At 38.7% G+C, this 20,371-nt stretch overlaps 1 protein-coding gene across 1 annotated transcript in view; it reads left to right on the top strand.

Annotated features, from left to right (window-relative positions):
• The window catches only part of APC (APC regulator of WNT signaling pathway), an 89,117-nt gene extending 73,286 nt beyond the window's left edge, over positions 1 to 15,831 (top strand). Inside the window, exons 14-16 of the mRNA XM_065661256.1 lie at positions 1,840 to 1,956; positions 2,584 to 2,798; positions 3,247 to 15,831. Of these exons, the coding sequence (XP_065517328.1) occupies positions 1,840 to 1,956; positions 2,584 to 2,798; positions 3,247 to 9,811 (6,897 nt within the window). The 3' untranslated portion in view covers positions 9,812 to 15,831. The remainder of the gene's footprint in view (positions 1 to 1,839; positions 1,957 to 2,583; positions 2,799 to 3,246) is intronic.
• Positions 15,832 to 20,371: the final 4,540 nt, after the last annotated feature.

Raw genomic sequence — 20,371 nt, forward strand, 5'->3', positions numbered from 1 at the left:
GCAAGCTTCCAGATAAGCTTTCTAAGTATGAGCTGTGTTTGGTGTGATACCCGAGTGTCTTTTTCAATGTTTCCTGCTGTGTGAAGAAAACAGCTTGAAAATAAAGTCTTTAGGAAGTGCTTAGGGTGATTCTGAGAGTTGACAGCACAGAACATTCTTCATTGGTATGGAACTTGTTTAAAATTGTTAAATGTTAAATTGTAGCCCATTGTAATTAATATGTACTGTAAACAAACTGGAACAGGTTTTGGAAAGAGAAACCCTGGTTTCCATGCAGCTTGAGTGAATCATCAGATAAAAGAACAATTTTAAATAAAAATTACTTTCTCTCTTAAAACTAAAACTTTTTTCACTACAGGAGGAGCTAGCTAGGTATGATTGAGGAAACAATTAGAATTACAATAGGGGTTACTGGGTAAGCTCCAATTTGGTATTAAGGCTGATATTAAATACATTTAGTGGTCTTGAAAAGAAAGTCATGGACACGTGGTCCCTGTGACCCGTGGTGTGTCTCCAGCCACTGGCATGTATGCCTCCATACACACACGTGCACAGAGCAGGAAGACCCTCACTCGGGTTATAGATGATTTAATAATTAATAAGAGTATGATCATACTGTGCTTGTCAGCCAGCCAGCTGTTCAGATGCAACTCTGCCTTTCTCTCCCCTTATCCCTGTGTTTTTCCATGCTTGTACGTCACCTAGATTCATCCCTTTTGGTGCCTTTGGAACTGTTAGGTCCTCCCTTCCCATAATAAGTCTTCTGCAGTCCCAGAATGCTCTTCTCTTGGATACCCTGAAGTGTCCCACGCCCCTAAACCAGGACTTCTGGAGTGACCTGCGTCAGTCCAAAAAGTGCAGGGATCTGCTCCCGTTGATTTTTCATAATGGGTGTCTTGCTTGGGCCAGTGGGCTGCAGGTTTGCAGGGAGAGCCCTGGAAAGATCCTGGTCACGGAGCCTCCTTCTCTGAGTCCTTGGTTTGTATTCCACCTACCTTTGGCTCCCCCTGCTCCTCTGGGAATGTTGAGATGCGCTTCTGGTGGGCTGATGGTTCCTGCAGTGGGCCTGGGGGTGGCCAGGGCAGGGTTGTACTGGGCTCCTCTGTCTGTCTCTGGCTCCCTGTGCTCCCCTGGGGTGCGAGCAGGGGAGCATTCAGCACATAACCCAACAAGCCTATGCAATTCTGTGACAAGGAGAATATCCATAGGTTAAAGTTTTCTACCAGATATATTTCATGATGCATGTAAATGCTTACTGTAGCTCATAAGTAGATGGATATGTAATGACTGTCCACTACAGTGACAGTCTGTCTCAGTCTGGCTGCTGCCAGGGACAAGACTATTGTCTGAATTGTTGTTCATCTTCTATAGGTAACTGTTCTGATTGTATAAGACACAGTGCATTTTTAAAGGACTTCAAAAAGTTTTATAAACATCAGTCTAATCATACCATCTGAGAGACAGGCAAGTGTTACTGTTCTATTTTACAAGCAGAAAAGCTGAGAAAAAGGTGATACTAAATTATCAGAGAAGATCAGAAATCTGAGGTTTTGGACTAGTTTTTCAACCGGTGTGGAAAGCATGGAGCCTGATTCAAAATTTTTCTTTTAGGTACCCACACACAAAAGCCAGTGCCTTTGACTTAACTTGATACTGAAATGTTAGAACAGTCTAGCAGGCAACACAACAAAAAGCAGATTTTAGCAAATTTTAGTTCAGTAGCTGAACATGGGTAATGTTCATTAATCCGTAATGTTCCAGAGATCTATGAGGGAAGTCTGATAACCTGTTAAAAAGTAGCTATATTAACATACGTTATTTTTCTTTCATATTTTGCAGGTCATTGCAAGTGTGTTAAGGAACTTGTCATGGCGAGCAGATGTAAACAGCAAGAAGACTCTAAGAGAAGTTGGAAGTGTGAAAGCATTGATGGAATGTGCTTTAGAAGTTAAGAAGGTATCCTGTATAAATGATGGAGATAAATTTTTGAGAGATGGCATTTGTTTTACAGAACCGCAAATATGTTCCGTTTTTATAAAAGCAGTTGGTCACATACATAGGGTAGTTTAGGTAACTTGCTTCGAAAAAAGAGAGTTGGTTTGACTTAATGTAGCAGCAAACCACCATGTAGCAATGACATCTCAAAACTACTAGTAGTTGTTTAATGAGGGTTGACAGCTTTTGCTCTTCAGTTACATGAGCTCTGCTGTTCAGTAGACATTTTTTACAATTTTGCAATTTAATAAAACCTCCTTTGAGTTACTGAATAGGTAACTACCACTTCTGTAATCTTCTAGATACATCTTTGGTATCCAGACAGGATTATATTCAATTTCAGAGTCTCCTGCCAGCTAGTCTTCAAGCCATTTTTACCACTGTGGCAACTAACAAGTATTGTGTCACAGATTTCTGAAAACTCTGGAGCAAGAAATACCAATATGTGTGCACTGCTGTCTGCACACATAGATTATCAGCCCAAAACGCAAAAATTGGAACACACATAACACCATGAAGCTAACTTCTGAGAGCTTGTGATCAATACCTGAAAACTTCTCTAATTCTGCCATTTTATTACTTCCCTAGGAATCCACCCTAAAAAGTGTTCTGAGTGCCTTATGGAATTTGTCAGCACACTGTACTGGGAACAAAGCTGATATATGTGCTGTTGATGGTGCTCTTGCATTTCTAGTTAGCACACTGACATACCGGAGCCAAACAAACACTTTAGCTATCATAGAAAGCGGAGGAGGAATATTAAGAAATGTTTCTAGCTTAATTGCTACTAATGAGGACCACAGGTGGGTATGCTTTTTTTTTTTCTTTTTCTGAGAGTCTTAGCAGTTCCACGTGCATGTTTAGTAGACAGTTTCTAAGACTTGAGTCTTACTATGAATTAAGTACTTACATGTATTAAGTACTGTAATTAGGTACAGATAATTTTAAATGCATTTGGTAAGGCAAGTATTTATTTCATTTGCATAACAAGAATATGCAGACATATTAATACCTGCTGCTTGTTGATGAGGAACTGTACTAAAAGCTTACTATTCATATTTATAAAAGGATTTGATTAGCATTCAGATGAAAGCTAGAAGGAAATATGAGATAAGTTTGCAGTGGAGAACTCATGATTATACTGTCTAAGGGCAAAACTTGCCTATAGTGTAATAGGTTGTTGTTTTGCTTTCCCTCTTACCCTTTTGAAATGCCACTTACTGATGTTTGTTTCCAATTACTCAACAACAGGCAAATCCTGCGAGAGAACAGCTGCTTACAAACATTGTTACAACATTTGAAGTCACACAGTTTGACAATAGTCAGTAATGCATGTGGAACCTTGTGGAATCTTTCTGCAAGGAACGCAAAAGATCAGGAGGCACTGTGGGACATGGGAGCTGTAAGCATGCTGAAAAATCTCATTCACTCCAAGCACAAAATGATAGCCATGGGTAGTGCTGCAGCATTAAGAAATCTCATGGCAAACAGGCCAGCAAAATATAAGGATACCAACATTATGTCTCCGGGATCAAGCTTACCATCTCTTCATGTCAGAAAACAAAAGGCACTGGAAGCAGAATTAGATGCTCAGCATTTATCAGAGACTTTTGACAACATAGATAATTTAAGCCCAAAAGCATCTCACCGTAATAAGCAGAGACATAAGCAAAATATATACAGTGAGTATGTATTGGACTCAAGTCGGCATGATGATGGTGTATACAGATCAGAGAGTTTTAATGCTGGTAATGTGTCTGTACTTTCACCATATCTAAATACTACAGTATTGCCTGGCTCCTCCTCTTCCAGCAGAGGAAACATAGAAAATTCTCGATCTGAGAAAGACAGAAGTCTTGAAAGGGAACGAGCAGTAGGCTTAAATACCTATCATCCAGCTCCAGAGAATGCTGGGAATTCCTCTAAGAGAATGGGAATGCAGATTTCTATTGCTGCATCTCAGATCACCAAAGTTATGGAAGAAGTAACAACAAGTGTGCATATTCCACAAGAAGACAAAAGTTCCGTTTCCACTTCTGAAATGCACTGTTTGACAGAAGATAGAAATGCCCCAAGGAGATCAACCACTGCCCATACTCACTCAAATACATACTTCCCTAAATCTGAGAATTCAAACAGGACATGTCCTGTGCCTTATACAAAAATGGAATACAAGAGAGCTTCAAATGATAGTTTAAATAGTGTCAGCAGTAGTGATGGCTATGGTAAAAGAGGACAAATGAAACCTTCTGTTGAATCTTACTCTGAAGATGATGAAAGTAAATTTTGTAGTTATGGTAAATATCCAGCTGACCTGGCACATAAGATTCATAGTGCAAATCATATGGATGACAATGATGGAGAGCTAGACACTCCTATTAATTACAGTCTTAAATACTCAGATGAACAGTTGAATTCTGGAAGGCAGAGTCCCTCTCAGAATGAAAGATGGACAAGGCCTAAGCATATAGTAGATGATGAAATGAAGCAAAATGAACAAAGGCAGTCAAGGAGCCAAAATGCAGCCTACCCTGTGTACACTGAAAGTGGAGATGATAAACACATGAAATATCAGTCACCTTTTGGGCAGCAGGAGTGTGTTTCTTCCTTTAGGTCAAGAGGATCCAGTGGTTCAGATCAGAACAGAGTAGGCTCAACTCTTGGAATAAGTCAGAAAGTAAACCAGTCTTTGTGTCAGGTGGATGATTATGATGATGATAAACCAACCAATTACAGTGAACGTTATTCTGAAGAGGAGCAACATGAAGAGGAAGACAGACCAACTGATTACAGCATACAGTACAATGAAGAGGAACATCATGTCGATCAGCCTATTGATTACAGTTTAAAATACTCAACAGAAGTTCCTCCTTCTCAGAAGCCATCTTTTACTTTTCCAAAGACTTCTTCAGTGCAGCACAGTAAAACTGACCATATTTCCTCAAGCAGTGGGAGCACATCAGCCCCCTCAGCTGGCTCAAAGAGACAGAACCAGCTTCACCCAAATTCTGCACAGAGCAGAGGTGGTCATGCACAAAAGACTGCCTCCTGTAAAACTCCCTCTATTAATCAGGAAACTATACAAACCTACTGCGTGGAAGATACCCCAATATGTTTTTCAAGGTGTAGCTCTTTGTCGTCTTTGTCATCAGCTGAAGATGAAATAGGACGTGATCAATCCACACGTGTGACAGAAGCTAGTAACACATTACAGATATCAGAACTGAAGGAAAACAGTGGGGCTTTATCTACAGGAGGTGCAGTAAATGAAAGCTCATCAGTGTCGCAAAACATCAGAACAAAATCTAGTAGACTTCAGACTTCCAGTTTGTCTCCTTCTGACTCCAGTAGACATAAAGTTGTTGAATTTTCTTCAGGTGCCAAATCTCCTTCAAAGAGTGGTGCACAGACTCCTAAAAGCCCACCAGAACATTATGTGCAGGAGACACCACTCATGTTCAGCAGATGTACTTCTGTAAGTTCTCTTGATAGCTTTGAAAGCCGTTCAATTGCTAGTTCAGTTCAAAGTGAGCCTTGCAGTGGAATAGTAAGTGGTATTATAAGTCCCAGTGACCTTCCAGACAGCCCTGGACAAACAATGCCTCCAAGCAGAAGTAAAACACCACCCCCTGCTCAAGGAGTTCAAGGGAAAAGAGATGTAGCTAAAGGCAAAATACCTAGTGCAGAAAAGAGAGAGCCTGGTCCTAGACAGGCAGCTGTAAATGCAGCTGTTCAAAGAGTTCAGGTACTGCCAGATGCTGATACACTATTACATTTTGCTACAGAAAGCACACCAGATGGCTTTTCTTGCTCTTCTAGCCTGAGTGCTCTGAGTCTTGATGAGCCATTTATACAGAAAGATGCAGAGCTAAGAATAATGCCTCCAGTTCACGAAAATGAGCATGGAAATGAAGCAGAACCTGAACAGTCAGATGATACAAAGGATAGTCAAGAGGAGAAATCAGAGAAGCCTGATGAGGCAGAAAAAGACATTCTGGATGATTCTGATGATGATATTGAAATACTGGAAGCATGTATTATTTCTGCAATGCCAACAAAGTCTTCACGTAAAGCCAAAAAGCCTTCTCAAGCGTCTGCTCCAAAAATACCTCCTCCTGTAGCTAGAAAGCCCAGCCAGTTGCCAGTTTACAAACTTTTGCCTTCACAAAGCAGACTGCAATCCCAAAAGCACGTGAGTTTTACACCAGGAGATGATATGCCACGGGTATATTGCGTGGAGGGCACACCAATAAACTTTTCAACAGCTACATCTCTGAGTGATCTCACAATAGAATCACCTCCGAGTGAGTTGGCCAATGCAGACAGTGTGGGTACAGGAGTGGAGCCTGGGGAATTTGAAAATCGAGACACCATTCCTACAGAAGGTAGAAGTACTGATGATTGTCAGACAGCAAAAAATTCAGTCATGACTCCCCCAGGCCTGGATGATGACAGAACAGAAGAGGGTGATATTCTGGCTGAATGCATTAACTCGGCTATGCCAAAAGGAAAAAGTCACAAACCTTTCAGAGTGAAGAAGATAATGGATCAAATTCAACAGGCATCTTCATCCCTAAGTAATAAAAGCCAACCAGAAGGTGATAAAAAGAAGCCAACATCACCAGTAAAGCCTGTACCCCAAAATGATGAATACAGAGCACGTATAAGAAAAAGCACAGAGCCTAAAAGCAGTATTAATAATGAAAGAAGCTATCCAGAGAACAGAGACACAAAGAAACAGAATCTTAAAAATAATGCAAGAGATTTTAATGACAAATTGCCAAATAACGAAGAGCGTGTAAGAGGAAGCTTTTCATTTGATTCCCCTCATCATTACACACCTATTGAGGGAACTCCTTACTGTTTTTCACGGAATGATTCTCTAAGTTCTTTAGATTTTGATGATGATGATGTTGACCTTTCAAGGGAGAAGGCAGAATTAAGAAAAGGAAAAGAAACAAAGGAAACAGAAACTAAAGACTGCACTAATCCACAACAGTCTTCAAATCAGCAGCCAAATAACAGGACCCATGTTTGTCAAAAAAACACAACAGGCAGAAGCCAAGCCAAAACTTTCTCTCAGTCAGCTAAAGAGATTCCAGACAGAGGAGCAGCTACAGATGAGAAAATGCAGGATTTTGCTATTGAAAACACGCCTGTTTGTTTTTCTCGCAATTCATCTCTTAGTTCCCTCAGTGATATTGATCAAGAAAACAATAACAACAAAGAAGGGGAACCTGTAAAATCTGCTGAAGCTCCTGATTCACAGATGGAATCAAATAGACCACCGACTTCTGGTTATGCACCTAAATCATTTCATGTGGAAGATACTCCTGTATGTTTCTCTAGAAACAGCTCTCTGAGTTCTCTTAGTATTGACTCAGAAGATGACCTTTTGCAGGAATGCATAAGTTCTGCTATGCCTAAAAAGAAAAAACCCTCAAGAATTAAGATTGAAAGTGAAAAAAATAATTCCAGAAATACAGGTAGTATACTGGCAGAAGATTTAACACTGGATTTGAGAGAGATACAGAGGCTGGATTCAGAACATGGTTTCTCACCTGATTCAGAGAACTTTGATTGGAAAGCTATACAAGAAGGTGCAAATTCTATAGTTAGTAGCTTGCATCAAGCTGCAGCTGCTGCATCGCTGTCTAGACAAGCTTCATCGGACTCTGATTCTATCCTTTCATTAAAATCTGGTATTTCTCTAGGGTCACCATTTCATCTTACCCCAGACCAAGAAGAAAAACCTTTCACTAGTAATAAAGGTCCAAGAATTCTCAAGCCAGGAGAGAAGAGTACACTGGAGTCTAAAAAAGCAGAATCCGAAAGTAGGGGAATCAAAGGAGGGAAGAAAGTGTATAAAAGTATAATTACGGGAAAAACTCACTCCAGTTCAGAAGTTTCAAGCCAGTTGAAGCAACCACAACAGACAAGTGTGCCTTCAATTTCACGTGGTAGGACGATGATTCATATTCCAGGAGTTCGAAATAGTTCTTCAAGTACTAGTCCTGTTTCCAAAAAAGGTCCCCCACTCAAAAACACCAACTCCAAGAGTCCCAGTGAAGGCCAAGGTTTGACTAGTTCTCCAAGAGGAGTCAAGTCATCAGTGAAACCTGAGCCAGCTCCTGTAACTAGGCAGCCATCAGGGTTGAACCAGGGTGGGTCAAGTAAAGGACCTTCTAGATCAGGATCTAGAGATTCTACTCCTTCTAGACCTCAACAGCAGCCATTAAGTAGGCCTCTGCAGTCTCCGGGCCGAAACTCTATTTCCCCAGGAAGAAATGGTATAAGTCCTCCCAACAAACTGTCACAGTTGCCAAGGACATCATCTCCTAGCACAGCTTCCACTAAATCTTCAAGTTCAAGTAGAATGTCATATACATCACCAGGCAGGCAGATGAGCCAGCAAAACCTTACAAAGCAAACTGCCTTGCCTAAGAGTACCAGTAGCATTCCACGAAGTGAGTCCACTTCAAAGGGGTTAAACCAAGCTCTCAACAGTGGAGGATCAAACAAAAAGACTGACTTATCCAGAATGTCATCTACAAAATCAAGTGGAAGTGAATCTGACAGATCTGAGAGACCTGTTCTTGTTCGTCAGTCAACTTTTATTAAAGAAGCTCCAAGCCCAACTCTGAGGCGGAAATTAGAAGAGTCAGCTTCATTTGAATCTCTCTCTCCTTCAAGGCCAGATTCTCCCACAAGGTCCCAACTACAGACCCCAGTTTTAAGTCCATCTCTTCCTGATATGTCTTCATCCACTCATGCAACTGCCCAGGCTGGTGGTTGGCGAAAATTACCTCCTAATATGAGCCCTTCTACAGAATATGATGGGAGACAAGCAAAACGTCATGATATAGCTCGTTCTCATTCTGAGAGTCCATCTAGATTGTTGATCAGTAGGTCAGGAACATGGAAGCGTGAGCATAGTAAGCATTCCTCGTCACTTCCTCGTGTAAGCACTTGGCGAAGAACAGGAAGTTCCTCCTCAATTTTGTCAGCTTCATCAGAATCCAGTGAAAAGGCAAAAAGTGAAGATGAAAAGCAACATGTAAGTTCTCTTTCTGGACACAAGCAATGTAAAGAAAGCCAAGCACCAACAAAAGGTACTTGGAGAAAAATAAAAGAAAGCGAAATTCCTCAGATAATGAATGATCCTCAGCATTCTTCCTCAGGTGCCACAAGTGGCTCTGATTCCAAAAGTCTTATCTATCAGATGGCACCAGCTGTCTCTAAGACTGAGGATGTGTGGGTAAGGATAGAGGACTGCCCAATTAACAATCCTCGATCTGGAAGGTCCCCAACTGGAAATACTCCTCCTGTTATTGACAGTGTTTTGGAGAAAGGGGGTGTGAGTGGTAAAGATTCTAAAGAGGTTCAAGAAAAACAAACCCCAGGGAATGGAGCTGTTCCAGTTCGTACCATTGGTTTAGAAAACCGTCTGAACTCTTTCTTTCAGATGGATAGTCCCGATAAGAAAGGCACTGAAACAAAGCCTCTGCAGAATAATCCTGTTCCTGCACCAGAAAATAATGAAAGTACTGTAAGTGAGCGTACACCATTCAGCTCCAGTAGCTCAAGCAAACATAGCTCTCCCATCGGTGCTGTTGCAGCTAGAGTGACTCCTTTCAACTACAATCCAAGCCGCAGGAAGAGTAGTGTGGACAACAGTTCTGCTCGGCCATCACAAATACCAACACCCGTAAATAACAGCACAAAGAAACGTGACTCCAAGTCTGAAAATGCAGACTCAAGTGGAACTCAGAGTCCTAAACGTCACTCTGGCTCTTACCTGGTAACTTCTGTTTAAATGCAACAAAAAATAAAACTGATGTATTATATACAGCAGCTATTTAGAAGTTTTGTTTCAAATGAAACTTTTAAAACAATGGGGATTGATTTTTTTTTTTTTGTTGTTGTTCTTATTTGTTGTAAATAGGTTTGATTCTTGTTAGAGAGTCCTTGTTCTGGAAGCCATATCTGATAGTATACTTTGTCTTCACTGGTAATATTTTGGAGGAATACCTGATTGACAGTTTGGAATAAACTTGCTAATACAAGTGTCTATGTACAGTATGTTTAACATGTATTTAATTAGCATCCCATCCCATAATCCTTGAAATATTGCTTGCCATTGAAATCATGGAATATCGCAGATAGGGGTGATACAGTCATACTGCTGCATTGCTTTGTCAATCATTTTTAGACTGCAGACTGGCTAAACTACATCAGGGAAGAATTGGTATTATTTATGCAAAAAAAGTATACTCAGTTTTAGTATTTGTGAGTCCATCTAACCCAATAATTAATCATGTGGCTGTGAAATTCACAGTAATATGGTTTCTAATGAACAAGCTCTCCCAGCCTGCTTTTCTGCATGAATGGAACTGATGGTTTCTTTTCTGAAGTAATGATTAACATTTCTGTGGTCACATAATGTGCATAGCTAGTTATGGTGTAACTATTTACACTCTCTTTGTGCTCTGGAAAAAAAAAATTAAAAAAAAAAAAAAAAAAAAAGGAAAAATGTGTAACTGTAAAACCTTGAACAAAATTATTTTACCTGAATCCTAAATTAGATTTTATCTTAAAGTAGGTAGAAACTTTTTGCTATGCTGTAACTTGTTGTATATTCTGGTATTTGAGGTGAGATGGCTGCTCTTTTATTAATGAGACATGGGGGTGATGTCTCAAAAGAGACTAAAATGAACATTTCAGAATAAATTATTACCGTATGTAAATTGTGTGTGTTACTTCTACATTACATAAATACACAGTATTTTGAGATTTCAGCATATACTGTGTTGTATAATGCACTTACTCTTAAGGCCTGATCAAGCAGAATCTTGCATCTCCGATATTTGTTTCTCCTTATCACTGACAAATGGCTGTTGTAGGACCTTACAACAGTTGCAGGATCAGGCCCTAAGTCTTCTATAATATATTTGTAATTGAGACAGTTTCACACATCTCAGGTGCATAACAAGGCTAAAGGCAGGGTGTTTCCAGTAGCCAAGCGGTATAGCTGTTTTCATGACTGCAAGCCTGAAACAATACTGTATCTATGAAAACAATATTTGTGAAATGAAAGATTTTTAAAATCTGGGGATATCATGTAGAATGTGTAATAGTGACTATAAAATTAATTTTTGAGCTCTTTGTGCTTTTTTTTTTTTTTTATTTATTTTTTAAAATTATGAAGGGGAAAATACTGCTAGAATCCCATGGAAGCAAGAAATTTGTTACCATAGTAGAAAACCAGGACATCTGCTTCCTCAAGCCTTTCTGATGGAATATGGTTTGTGCTAGGACAATGCCAAAAAGACAGATTTCTGCTTGAGAAATACAAATACAGTCTGAATTCAGATGGAACTGGTTTAAAGTAGAAACATGAGAGAATAAAACATGGATCGTTCTGAGCATGATGGAACAAACCACAAAACACTCTGTCAGTTTTGTTGTATCTCAAATGGACTGTTCTAAAGTTAGCATTCTAAATAATTGATACTGAGGATTCAGAATGCCCTGAAATAGAGCAATTTATCTTTAGGGTAGCTTTAACAGAATTTCAGATCTGTTGTGGCTTCTGTAGTTCATCTGATACTGAAATGAATCAACTTTTATCTTGAATTCACCATAGGATATGCACTGCTGAATTAAGATACTGCTAGCAGCCAGAAGTCAATTTAGATAAAAGCCAATACCAAAAATATGTCTTTATGAGAAGTGGTATCTTACGTGCTCTTGTGCTTTGCTTCCTTTCAGATTTGCTTAGAGACATGCCATGTTTCTACATCATGTGATGAAATCTGTTAATAAGCAGCACTTCTCATGTTATCATTTGAAATATTTTGTATACGGCATCTTCACAAAACTTCCATTATTAATATTAGTGTCCTCTTAAAGATGAAAATGAGACAGATTACATAATGTATTCAAAGTCAGGACTTCTATTAGAGAAGAATATAGATATAGAACTCCATCCTTGAGTTTAAAATGTAAGAACACTTTTCTTATAAATGATGTGATTTTTATTTTTTTTTTCCTTTAACTGCTAATATGAAGATATACCACATAATCCAGCTTTACATCTGAGTCCTGTCAATGTAAGAATTTAAAGGTAATCTTAGTAAAGAAATTCTGATTTCATTTTTATAATTGAGGGGATTAGAGGAAGATGAGGTAAAACAATAATTGTATGTGTATCAAACACCAGAATGTCTTTGAAAATTGTAGTGGCTTCTCTAGATAGCCTTGGAGATACTTCATGATCATTATAATTGGGGAGTTTCTCGTAATATCCTCATAAGTAACCTGTATTTGTAGCAAAGACAGATGAGAAAAACTTCTCAACTATAAGGGTAGTGATACACTAAAATATGCTTCCCATGGGAGTTGTTAAATTTCCATTATAGAAGTTCTAAGAAGAGGTTTATGAAACATCTCATAGGGATGGACTGTAGAGATGGGCTTCGGTGATCCTTTGATATCCCTTCCAGATCTACGTTTCTGTGATGCTTTATCTGAAATACTTAGTACCCACTAAGAGCCTTTTAGAATCTTATAGGACATTGATGATGTTTGATTTATGTTAGTGATGGGGATATAAAGTTATATTCTAAGTTTAACCTTAAAAGCAGATCCCGGAAATACAAAATAAATTTTAAAAAAGAAAAATGCCTGTAATAAGTATATTTGGGCTTGGATTTTGTTGATGCTGTTTAGACTCAAGACTGATTTGATTTGTGCTGCTAAAAATTTACTCTGGGTTCCTTGGTTTTATTTTTATGAAGATGCCACAGAGGGTGGCATAGATAGAGGACATTATGTCAATGCAGAACAAATTAAAACAAGGGAGACGAAGAATCCACGACTCACTTTACTGTTCTGGGATGCACTGCCTTTCTTTCTACAGATTTTGGTAGAACTTTTGTGACTTTTGCTCATATCTTCAGTTATCTCCCTGAATTAGCTTACCATATCCAGAACCTATCAAACTTGTACTTAAAAATTAGATTATACTGGAAATACATTCATAAAGCTCATTTCAGACTTAAAGCTTTGTCGTCTTGATGTGAATAGCAAAATGTGACCTCCCCATAAACTGTGATTAATTTACTTTTTAAAATGTACATTCATTTCAGTTTCTTGCAGTGTGCCACAGTTAAGGTTATTGCTCAGTTTCTGTGAAAGCTCTTCTCACTAAATATTGCAAACTTTAAAGGGGATCTAATCTATTTCTGTTCTTCATATGCAGTTATCTATCAAGACTATTTTTCCCTGAAAGCTTAAAAATAATTCTCAAAACTCTTACCAGAGGTGACAGCTTAAAAATTGAAAGCCTTACCAGGATTTCTTGATTAAATTGGAATATTGTTTCAAGCAGGACTTGGCTGCAGAATACAAGTATAGTTTATGCTGTAAGCTTCAGTAAATATAATTAATTAGTAATAATTTTAGTTAATACAGCAGTATTCAGCACAGACAAGTGATGGCTTTACGCAGTTAGTTGTTGTGTCTCGGGTAAATAGGGAGAGAAAGAAGAGGGACAGTTTTGGAGACTCAAGTCATATTGTCCCAGGGATGTACTTTCAAGTAAATGGCATAAGCTGCACAGGAGAGACTATCTTGTCCATAAATTAATGGGGTTTTATTCTGAGAGTATACCAATAGACCACAAAATTGCAAAACCTGTGACTGATGATCTGATAGCTGAATTTTTTGATGGTTGGTTTGGTGTACCTCGAGATTACCAAGAAGGTAACAGTGTATTAGCTTCCCCATTTTTCTTAAGGATAAAAATCCATGAATCTAGATCTAGAATCGAAGAAATGGCATGTGCTATGGAAAGAAGTTTTCTTCTCTAATCCTCCTGGCTGCGAATCCTGGCTGACCTGTCAGTGGACTAGCTCACCTCTTACCTAACAGAATTGATTAGTGCTGCATTCAGTATGCTGAATTTGCTCAATGCAGGGTTGGTCAAATGCCACCTGAGCCAACAGAAAGAAAATACACAGCTAGGGCTGGTAGAGGTTGGGATCATTTCATTTATGGGTGGTCAGTGGGTTGGATCAAGCCATTACAGGGCATTTTAAGCCTATATTCCACATTTCAGACCTGTTCTTCACCCTTTTTTGAGACAGCAAAAGCAAATTAAAGTTGGGGTCTTTTTACTCTTAACTGTTGCTCACCTAATGGCCTGTGGTGCTTTGCATTTGTCTTCTTTGTGTTTGGGCAATTCTGACAACTTCAGAAGTATTACAACAGTCTGCAGTTTGTGCTTGTGGAAAAGAAGTATGGATTCATCAAAAAATACCCAAAGAGCATTATCTTTCTACTGTATATAAACTTCTAGGTGACAGTCTTTAAATCTGTGATATTAAAATCAATGCAGTAAATAACTTCCAGTAAAAAAGACTTGCTGCAACTAGTTTTCTGGAAGAGGCTTGAAGAAGGAAAGAACACCTCTCTTCCTTAATGTAGACAGTGCTACTTGTAGGGATGAGCTGGAAAATGTTTAGGTGGACTCTTACAAGCTCTACTATTCTTTTGTTACTAGGTGCCTCCCAGACTGACTTACCTAGCTTTTATTAAGTAGTATGAACAGTCATAAGAGCATCACTAAGTCACATGTAGACTTCCGCCTAAACACAGCTTTGTATCTCTGCTGTAATGCCTTGCAAAGTCACATCAACCTGACACCTTTGTTCTTGATAAAATGTGTGATTTGGATGAAGCTGTGAATCAGAAGTGAAACATCCATTAATATGAAGCATGAATTCCTTCACACGCTTAAAACTTGGAGAACTTCCTTCATAGCAAATCACACAAATTTATTCACTCTGGTTCCACAGCCATCTCCTTAGCACTTTTACATTTAACCAGATGAGATGCCAACATATTTTATTTTTCATTTCAAGTCACATGTAGAAATATGATTCCTGCTTCATAGTTTTCTATATGCAGAATAACACTGTATGTGTAAATGTGTTTATAGAGAATGTTACGTAGTTAAGGTTTTTAGTCAGAAGGGTAAGTTAACTGGTTATGTGTTGTGTTTGGATACATATTGGAAGTGCAGGGGAATTTGGTGTGCTGCAGAAAAGGTGAAGAGTTCACAACAGTAATTAATGCAGGTGTCAGTTAACTTGTGATGCTAAGATAGAGTATGTGTATGTACCCAGGTTTTTTGCTGTCAACTTACAGTTTACCAGACGTGCTGGTTTTACTTACACTAAGACTGGGTAATGCCTCCCTAGCATAGTTTTGCAACTTAACCTTTCTTAGAAAATTTCCATGTAGTTACAGGCTTATGTATTTTACGGATTTCTACCACTTCCAGATTCCAGGAAATTATTCTAATTTTGCTGTTGGGAAGACATCCTTTGCTTGAGTGGCTGTGGAATTTCAAGTGGGGTAATCAGGAAGACATAGAGGGAGCTTGTTTACTCAGTAAAATACATTTCTGTTCAGACCTCAAGCCGTACATACAAGCAGTATCTCTAATGTCCTACTCTTTGGTGGGATTTAACATGAATAAATCTTGTGCTGGTTCTTTGCAAGTACTTAAATTGTCATTCTCTTAAGATCAGATAAATTTTCCCACCTGTAAATGTTGTTTCTCTTGAACAAACTCAGCCCACAATTATCTTTCCTTCAGTTTTGTTGTTCAGTTCTGCCTGAGATGCATTACTGTTTATATCCTAACTCTGTAATTATTTCTTCAACTATTGTATTTTGTTTCACAGTATACTGATTCTGAATTTAGTCTTGCTATGCATAAATTATTACTTGCAGTGTTATATAAAATTTCCTCCTGATTGCACCTTGTCAGAGTGGAATTGTTTTCTTGGCTGTTACTGAAAGTTAATTGACTGCTTGTGTATTAGAAATACAATTTCATTTTAAAAGGAAGTTGCTGTTAAGACACTTAAGCAACAATTCAGCATATCAGAACAAATGCTCTAAAAATCTATGCGGTTTCATTTTGGTGGCAGTCACATGTCAGGTAAGTACAAAGCTCAGAGACCTGTGGTTCACAAGTGGAACATCCTGTTTCCATATTTCATTTTAGAGCAAACTGCAAACTGTCCCAATGCAGTCCAGTTTCAAAATCTGTTACTTACAAGAGGTTCACAAAACGGCTTGTTTCATTATGACTTGGTAAGCACAGCCAACTGAGGCAATTCTGAAGTCTGCCTTTTCCACGATGAATACATTCTTTAGTCCCTAATTAGAGGCTACTAAGGGATCTAGATTGATTAATTCCCAACACACACAAACATTTATATATACATGCATATTTTGCACTCATGTTCACTTTAGGCTTTGACACAGCTAGAAGCATTTAAACAAACAAACAAACAAAAAAACCCAAAACAAAAAACCAAAAAAAAAAGCAACTACCAACCCCATTGCTGAGTTACTAATATTTATAGCTCTCTGTTTTCTAATACTTATAGCTCTCTCTGTCATATTTGAGATGAGTTCTAATTTCAGGACTGATTATGTGGTACCTTATTTTTTAAGTGTTCTGCAGAAAGATGCACTTAAGCCTTAATTCATATGCAAAAAAGGATATCCTCTCGCTAATAAATCAAACATTTTTGTTTATTAAAGAAAAAGCATTACTACTGTCACCTGCAGCATAAAGTCAGTAGGGATCATAAAAATTATGAGATTTTGAGTGATTACATTTAATTAAAACAAAGGTAGATCATGCCTAATTTTCTCCTAACAATCCTCTGTACAAAGAGTAAATTGTTTGGGCAGGGGGGGAAAGGCAGTTTTGAAACACTAGCACAGAATTCAGATTTGCTTGTGCATCTTACCACATTTAGAGTGGAAGTAGCTATGGAAGAGCGGGATGGTAGATATAACAAGACATAACACAAATAGTGAGAAACTCCCCCCCTTTTTTTTTTTAATCTTTTGTTGTTGACATTTTCCACTGTGTCATGAAAGGGAGTTTGCATCTTTTTTTCTTACTATAATTGAGAAGTTGAACCACCATGACAGATTATTTGACACATTTTACATATTGTCATGGTTTAACCCCAGCCAGCAGCTCAGCCCCATACAGCTGCTCATTCGTTCCACATCCCCAGTGCAGTGGGGGAGAGAACTGGAAAAGTAAAAGTGAGAGAATCTGTGGGTTTAGATAGAGACTTTAATAGGAAAGTAAGAAAATAATAATAGTGATACTAATAGTGATAAAATTAGAAACCACAAAACAAGTGATGCTCAATGCAACTGCTCACCACTCACCGATGCCCAGCCAGTCCTGAGCAGCAGCCACAACCACCTTTTCCCCCAAGATTATACACTGAGCATGATGCTATATGGTGTGGGATAACCCTTGGGTCAGTTAGGGTCAGCTGTCCTGGCTATATTCCCCCAACTCCTTGTGCACCCTGCCTGCTCACTGGTGCAGTGGGGTGAGAAGCTGAAATGTCATCAAATTGGTATAAACTCTACTGAGCAACAACTAAAACATTTGTGTGTTATCACCATTATTCTCAGACTAAATACAAAACACAGCACTGCACCATCTACTAGTAAGAAAAGCAACTCTACCACAGCCAAAACCAGGACATAAGTAATTTGGAATTCTTAAAAATGGAAATCCTCTCTCTTAAGTGAAAGTGCAAATAATGTAATGTTTCACACACTGGTGACTGATAGTTTCCTTTGATCTTACAAACTGCACAGCTGTGACTTTACACAGCTGGCAGCTGTTCTACAAGGCTAAAACAGAAGGCCAAAGAATGGGCATTAAACTGAGGCCTAGACCTAACAGACCCAGTCTTTGCAGATATGAAGGGCAGGAGCTGGGCAGAAATTCCTATTATTCCATTTCCATTCTGCCAGTTCCGCTGTTGCCAGTTAAGTATGGATTTGGATGATCTTGGCAATGTGGTGCCTGAGAATCTACCCAATATCTCAGTAAAAACTGTATATATTGCCTGCTGTATTTTCTGAATTAATTCATGTAAGTCAAGGCTTGGGTCTAGGAGACATAATCCAAAAGAGTTTGTTCATTGAGATGAACAAAACTGATGCTTCTGATGAATAAAGAAACTTGTATAGCTTGTCTATGTAGGATTGGTATTAGGTAGTGCCTCTCCAGAAACCAACTATGCAGAAGATAGGATTTTGGGTTTTTAAGACTGAAAGAACTGTAGTTTATGGATTTAAAATAACCACTACTTTGGGGAAAAATAATGTATGCAGTTGTCATGGTTTAAGCCCAGCCAGTAACTCAGAACCTTGCAGCTGCTTGCTCAGTTTCTCCCCTTCTTCCTCCCCCTGACTCCTGGAGGGATGGGGAAGAGAAGCGGAAGAATGTGGTATAGCTGCTGTGCTTGGGGCTTAAATAGCTGCGTTGCCTGTTGCTGTTGGGGTTTGAGTTATCGGCTGGGCTTTAACTTCCTAACCCCTTCCAACAAAGAAATACCCTAGACGGAAGGGGTTAGGAAGTTAAAGCCCAGCCGGTAACTCAAACCCCAACAGCAACAGACAACACTGCTACTCAACTCCCAAGCACAGCAGCTACATGGTTAATTTCTAATGCTGAAGTTTCAAGGCAAGCAAATACCAGTTTTATGAAACTAAATGAAGGAGAGCATTATTTTCTCTCTATGCTGTTGAAAGTTTTCTGTTGGACAGACCTAATTCACACCCACCCTAGTCGTATTTCATGAAGTATGTTTCTGTTGTAAACAGTTTATTTTTTTTTTTTTCCAAGCACCTATATTTTATTTTAAATATATATTTTTGGAATCCTTGCTTATAAAGATTGTGGAGAAAATCCTTCTCAGTTTGCCCTTTTCCCTTCAATGTCTATTAAACCAACCAAGCTTTCACTCTATGTCTTCTTTCTTTGTTCTACCTGCAGTCTAATAAGGAGCTGTTCCACTAATCTAGCTGAAAACAGTTTCTCTTCCTAATCCAATTATTACTTATATAATCCAATTATTAGACTTCCCTAATCCAATTATTACATAGGTATTCTTAGCATGTTTAGACTATGCAGCATAACATCAAGCTAGGGAAAACTGAACATGTTAAGTTAGGTCTGAATAAGCTGGCATCTATACGTGACACTTCAGTAAAACACAGAGGAAATATGTCACCTCAAAACATCTGCATTTTCTTGGGCTCCCTCTTCCATTTAAGGCATTTGCATTTATCCCAGCCTGTATCACACCCGCTTTGAATTTCTCTTTCACACTTGCAAAAGGCTCTTGTTGCTAGGTTGGTTGTTTGGGGTTTTTTTGTTGGTTTTTTGGGGGACTTGTTTTTTTGTTTGTTTTTTCACTATTTTTTATTATTATTTTGTCTTGTATTGCTTTGTTTTGCTCTTTTTCTTCCCAACCAGTAAAAATACGGTCTGATTAAGGACACCTGACTTGCTGCTTACAGCATCTGCAGAGAGAACACTTGAGATGCTTGTACTGCCGTGCTTGTTCCCTGCTACCTCCCACTCCCTCTTCCACTGCCGTTAACAGCACATGGAGTAACATCACCCAGTTACACACTGCTTTCAGAGACCAGTATCCCTGTTACTATCCTAAGGCATTATTTACAGTCTTGAAACTTTGATGCAGATGTATACCGGTCCTATCCTCACCAGCAATTACACCTTCTGTTCATGATGCTTTGAAATGTTTGAAAACTGTCAGGTTTTGATTGCTTCACAACTGAATTCTGAAGTCAGGGAGAACAGGTATTTGAGAAGGGCATGCAGCTGTAATGTGCCTGAGCTAGTGTGCTTTGTTCTTTTTGAGCTAGTGTGACCTAGTTCTATTTCTGAATTCCTCAGGCTAGAAACATGCAAAATTCAAGTCTGACATGTAATTTCTTACGGCAGTAGAACAAACGCAGTGACTGAATGCCATGTACTCAATGAAGTAATTCTACAGTTATAATTTGAATTAAACTGACATGTTTGTATCCAGTGCTTCATTTTAGGCATGCTACTTTCAAGACACTGTGAATTCTAGGACCGATAAAGGAGACTGGTACATAATTATAGCATCTGCAGAAAAGAAACATGCTTCCCTGTTGTGGTCAGTCATGCATGCCATATGATCCAATCTGCAACTCCAAAAATTCCATTTCTAACTGATAGGACTCATTTTACTAGCTGAAACAAATCAAGTTAAACTTCAGCTAAACAAAACCGTACATATGTTAAGAAGGAACAAGATAATGGGTAAAGAACGTTCTATACCTATCCAGCTCACTGAACTAGGATCCAGCTCACTGAACTGGGAACCATTAATCACAAAGTTAGAAGAAAAGCCAGCCTAGGACCATAAAAGGAAAGCAATGAGAGTTCAGCCGAAGGACAACAAAGATACAACTG

The sequence above is a fragment of the Lathamus discolor genome, chromosome Z (assembly GCF_037157495.1).
Source record: "Lathamus discolor isolate bLatDis1 chromosome Z, bLatDis1.hap1, whole genome shotgun sequence".
NCBI classification, from domain to species: Eukaryota; Metazoa; Chordata; class Aves; order Psittaciformes; family Psittacidae; genus Lathamus; species Lathamus discolor.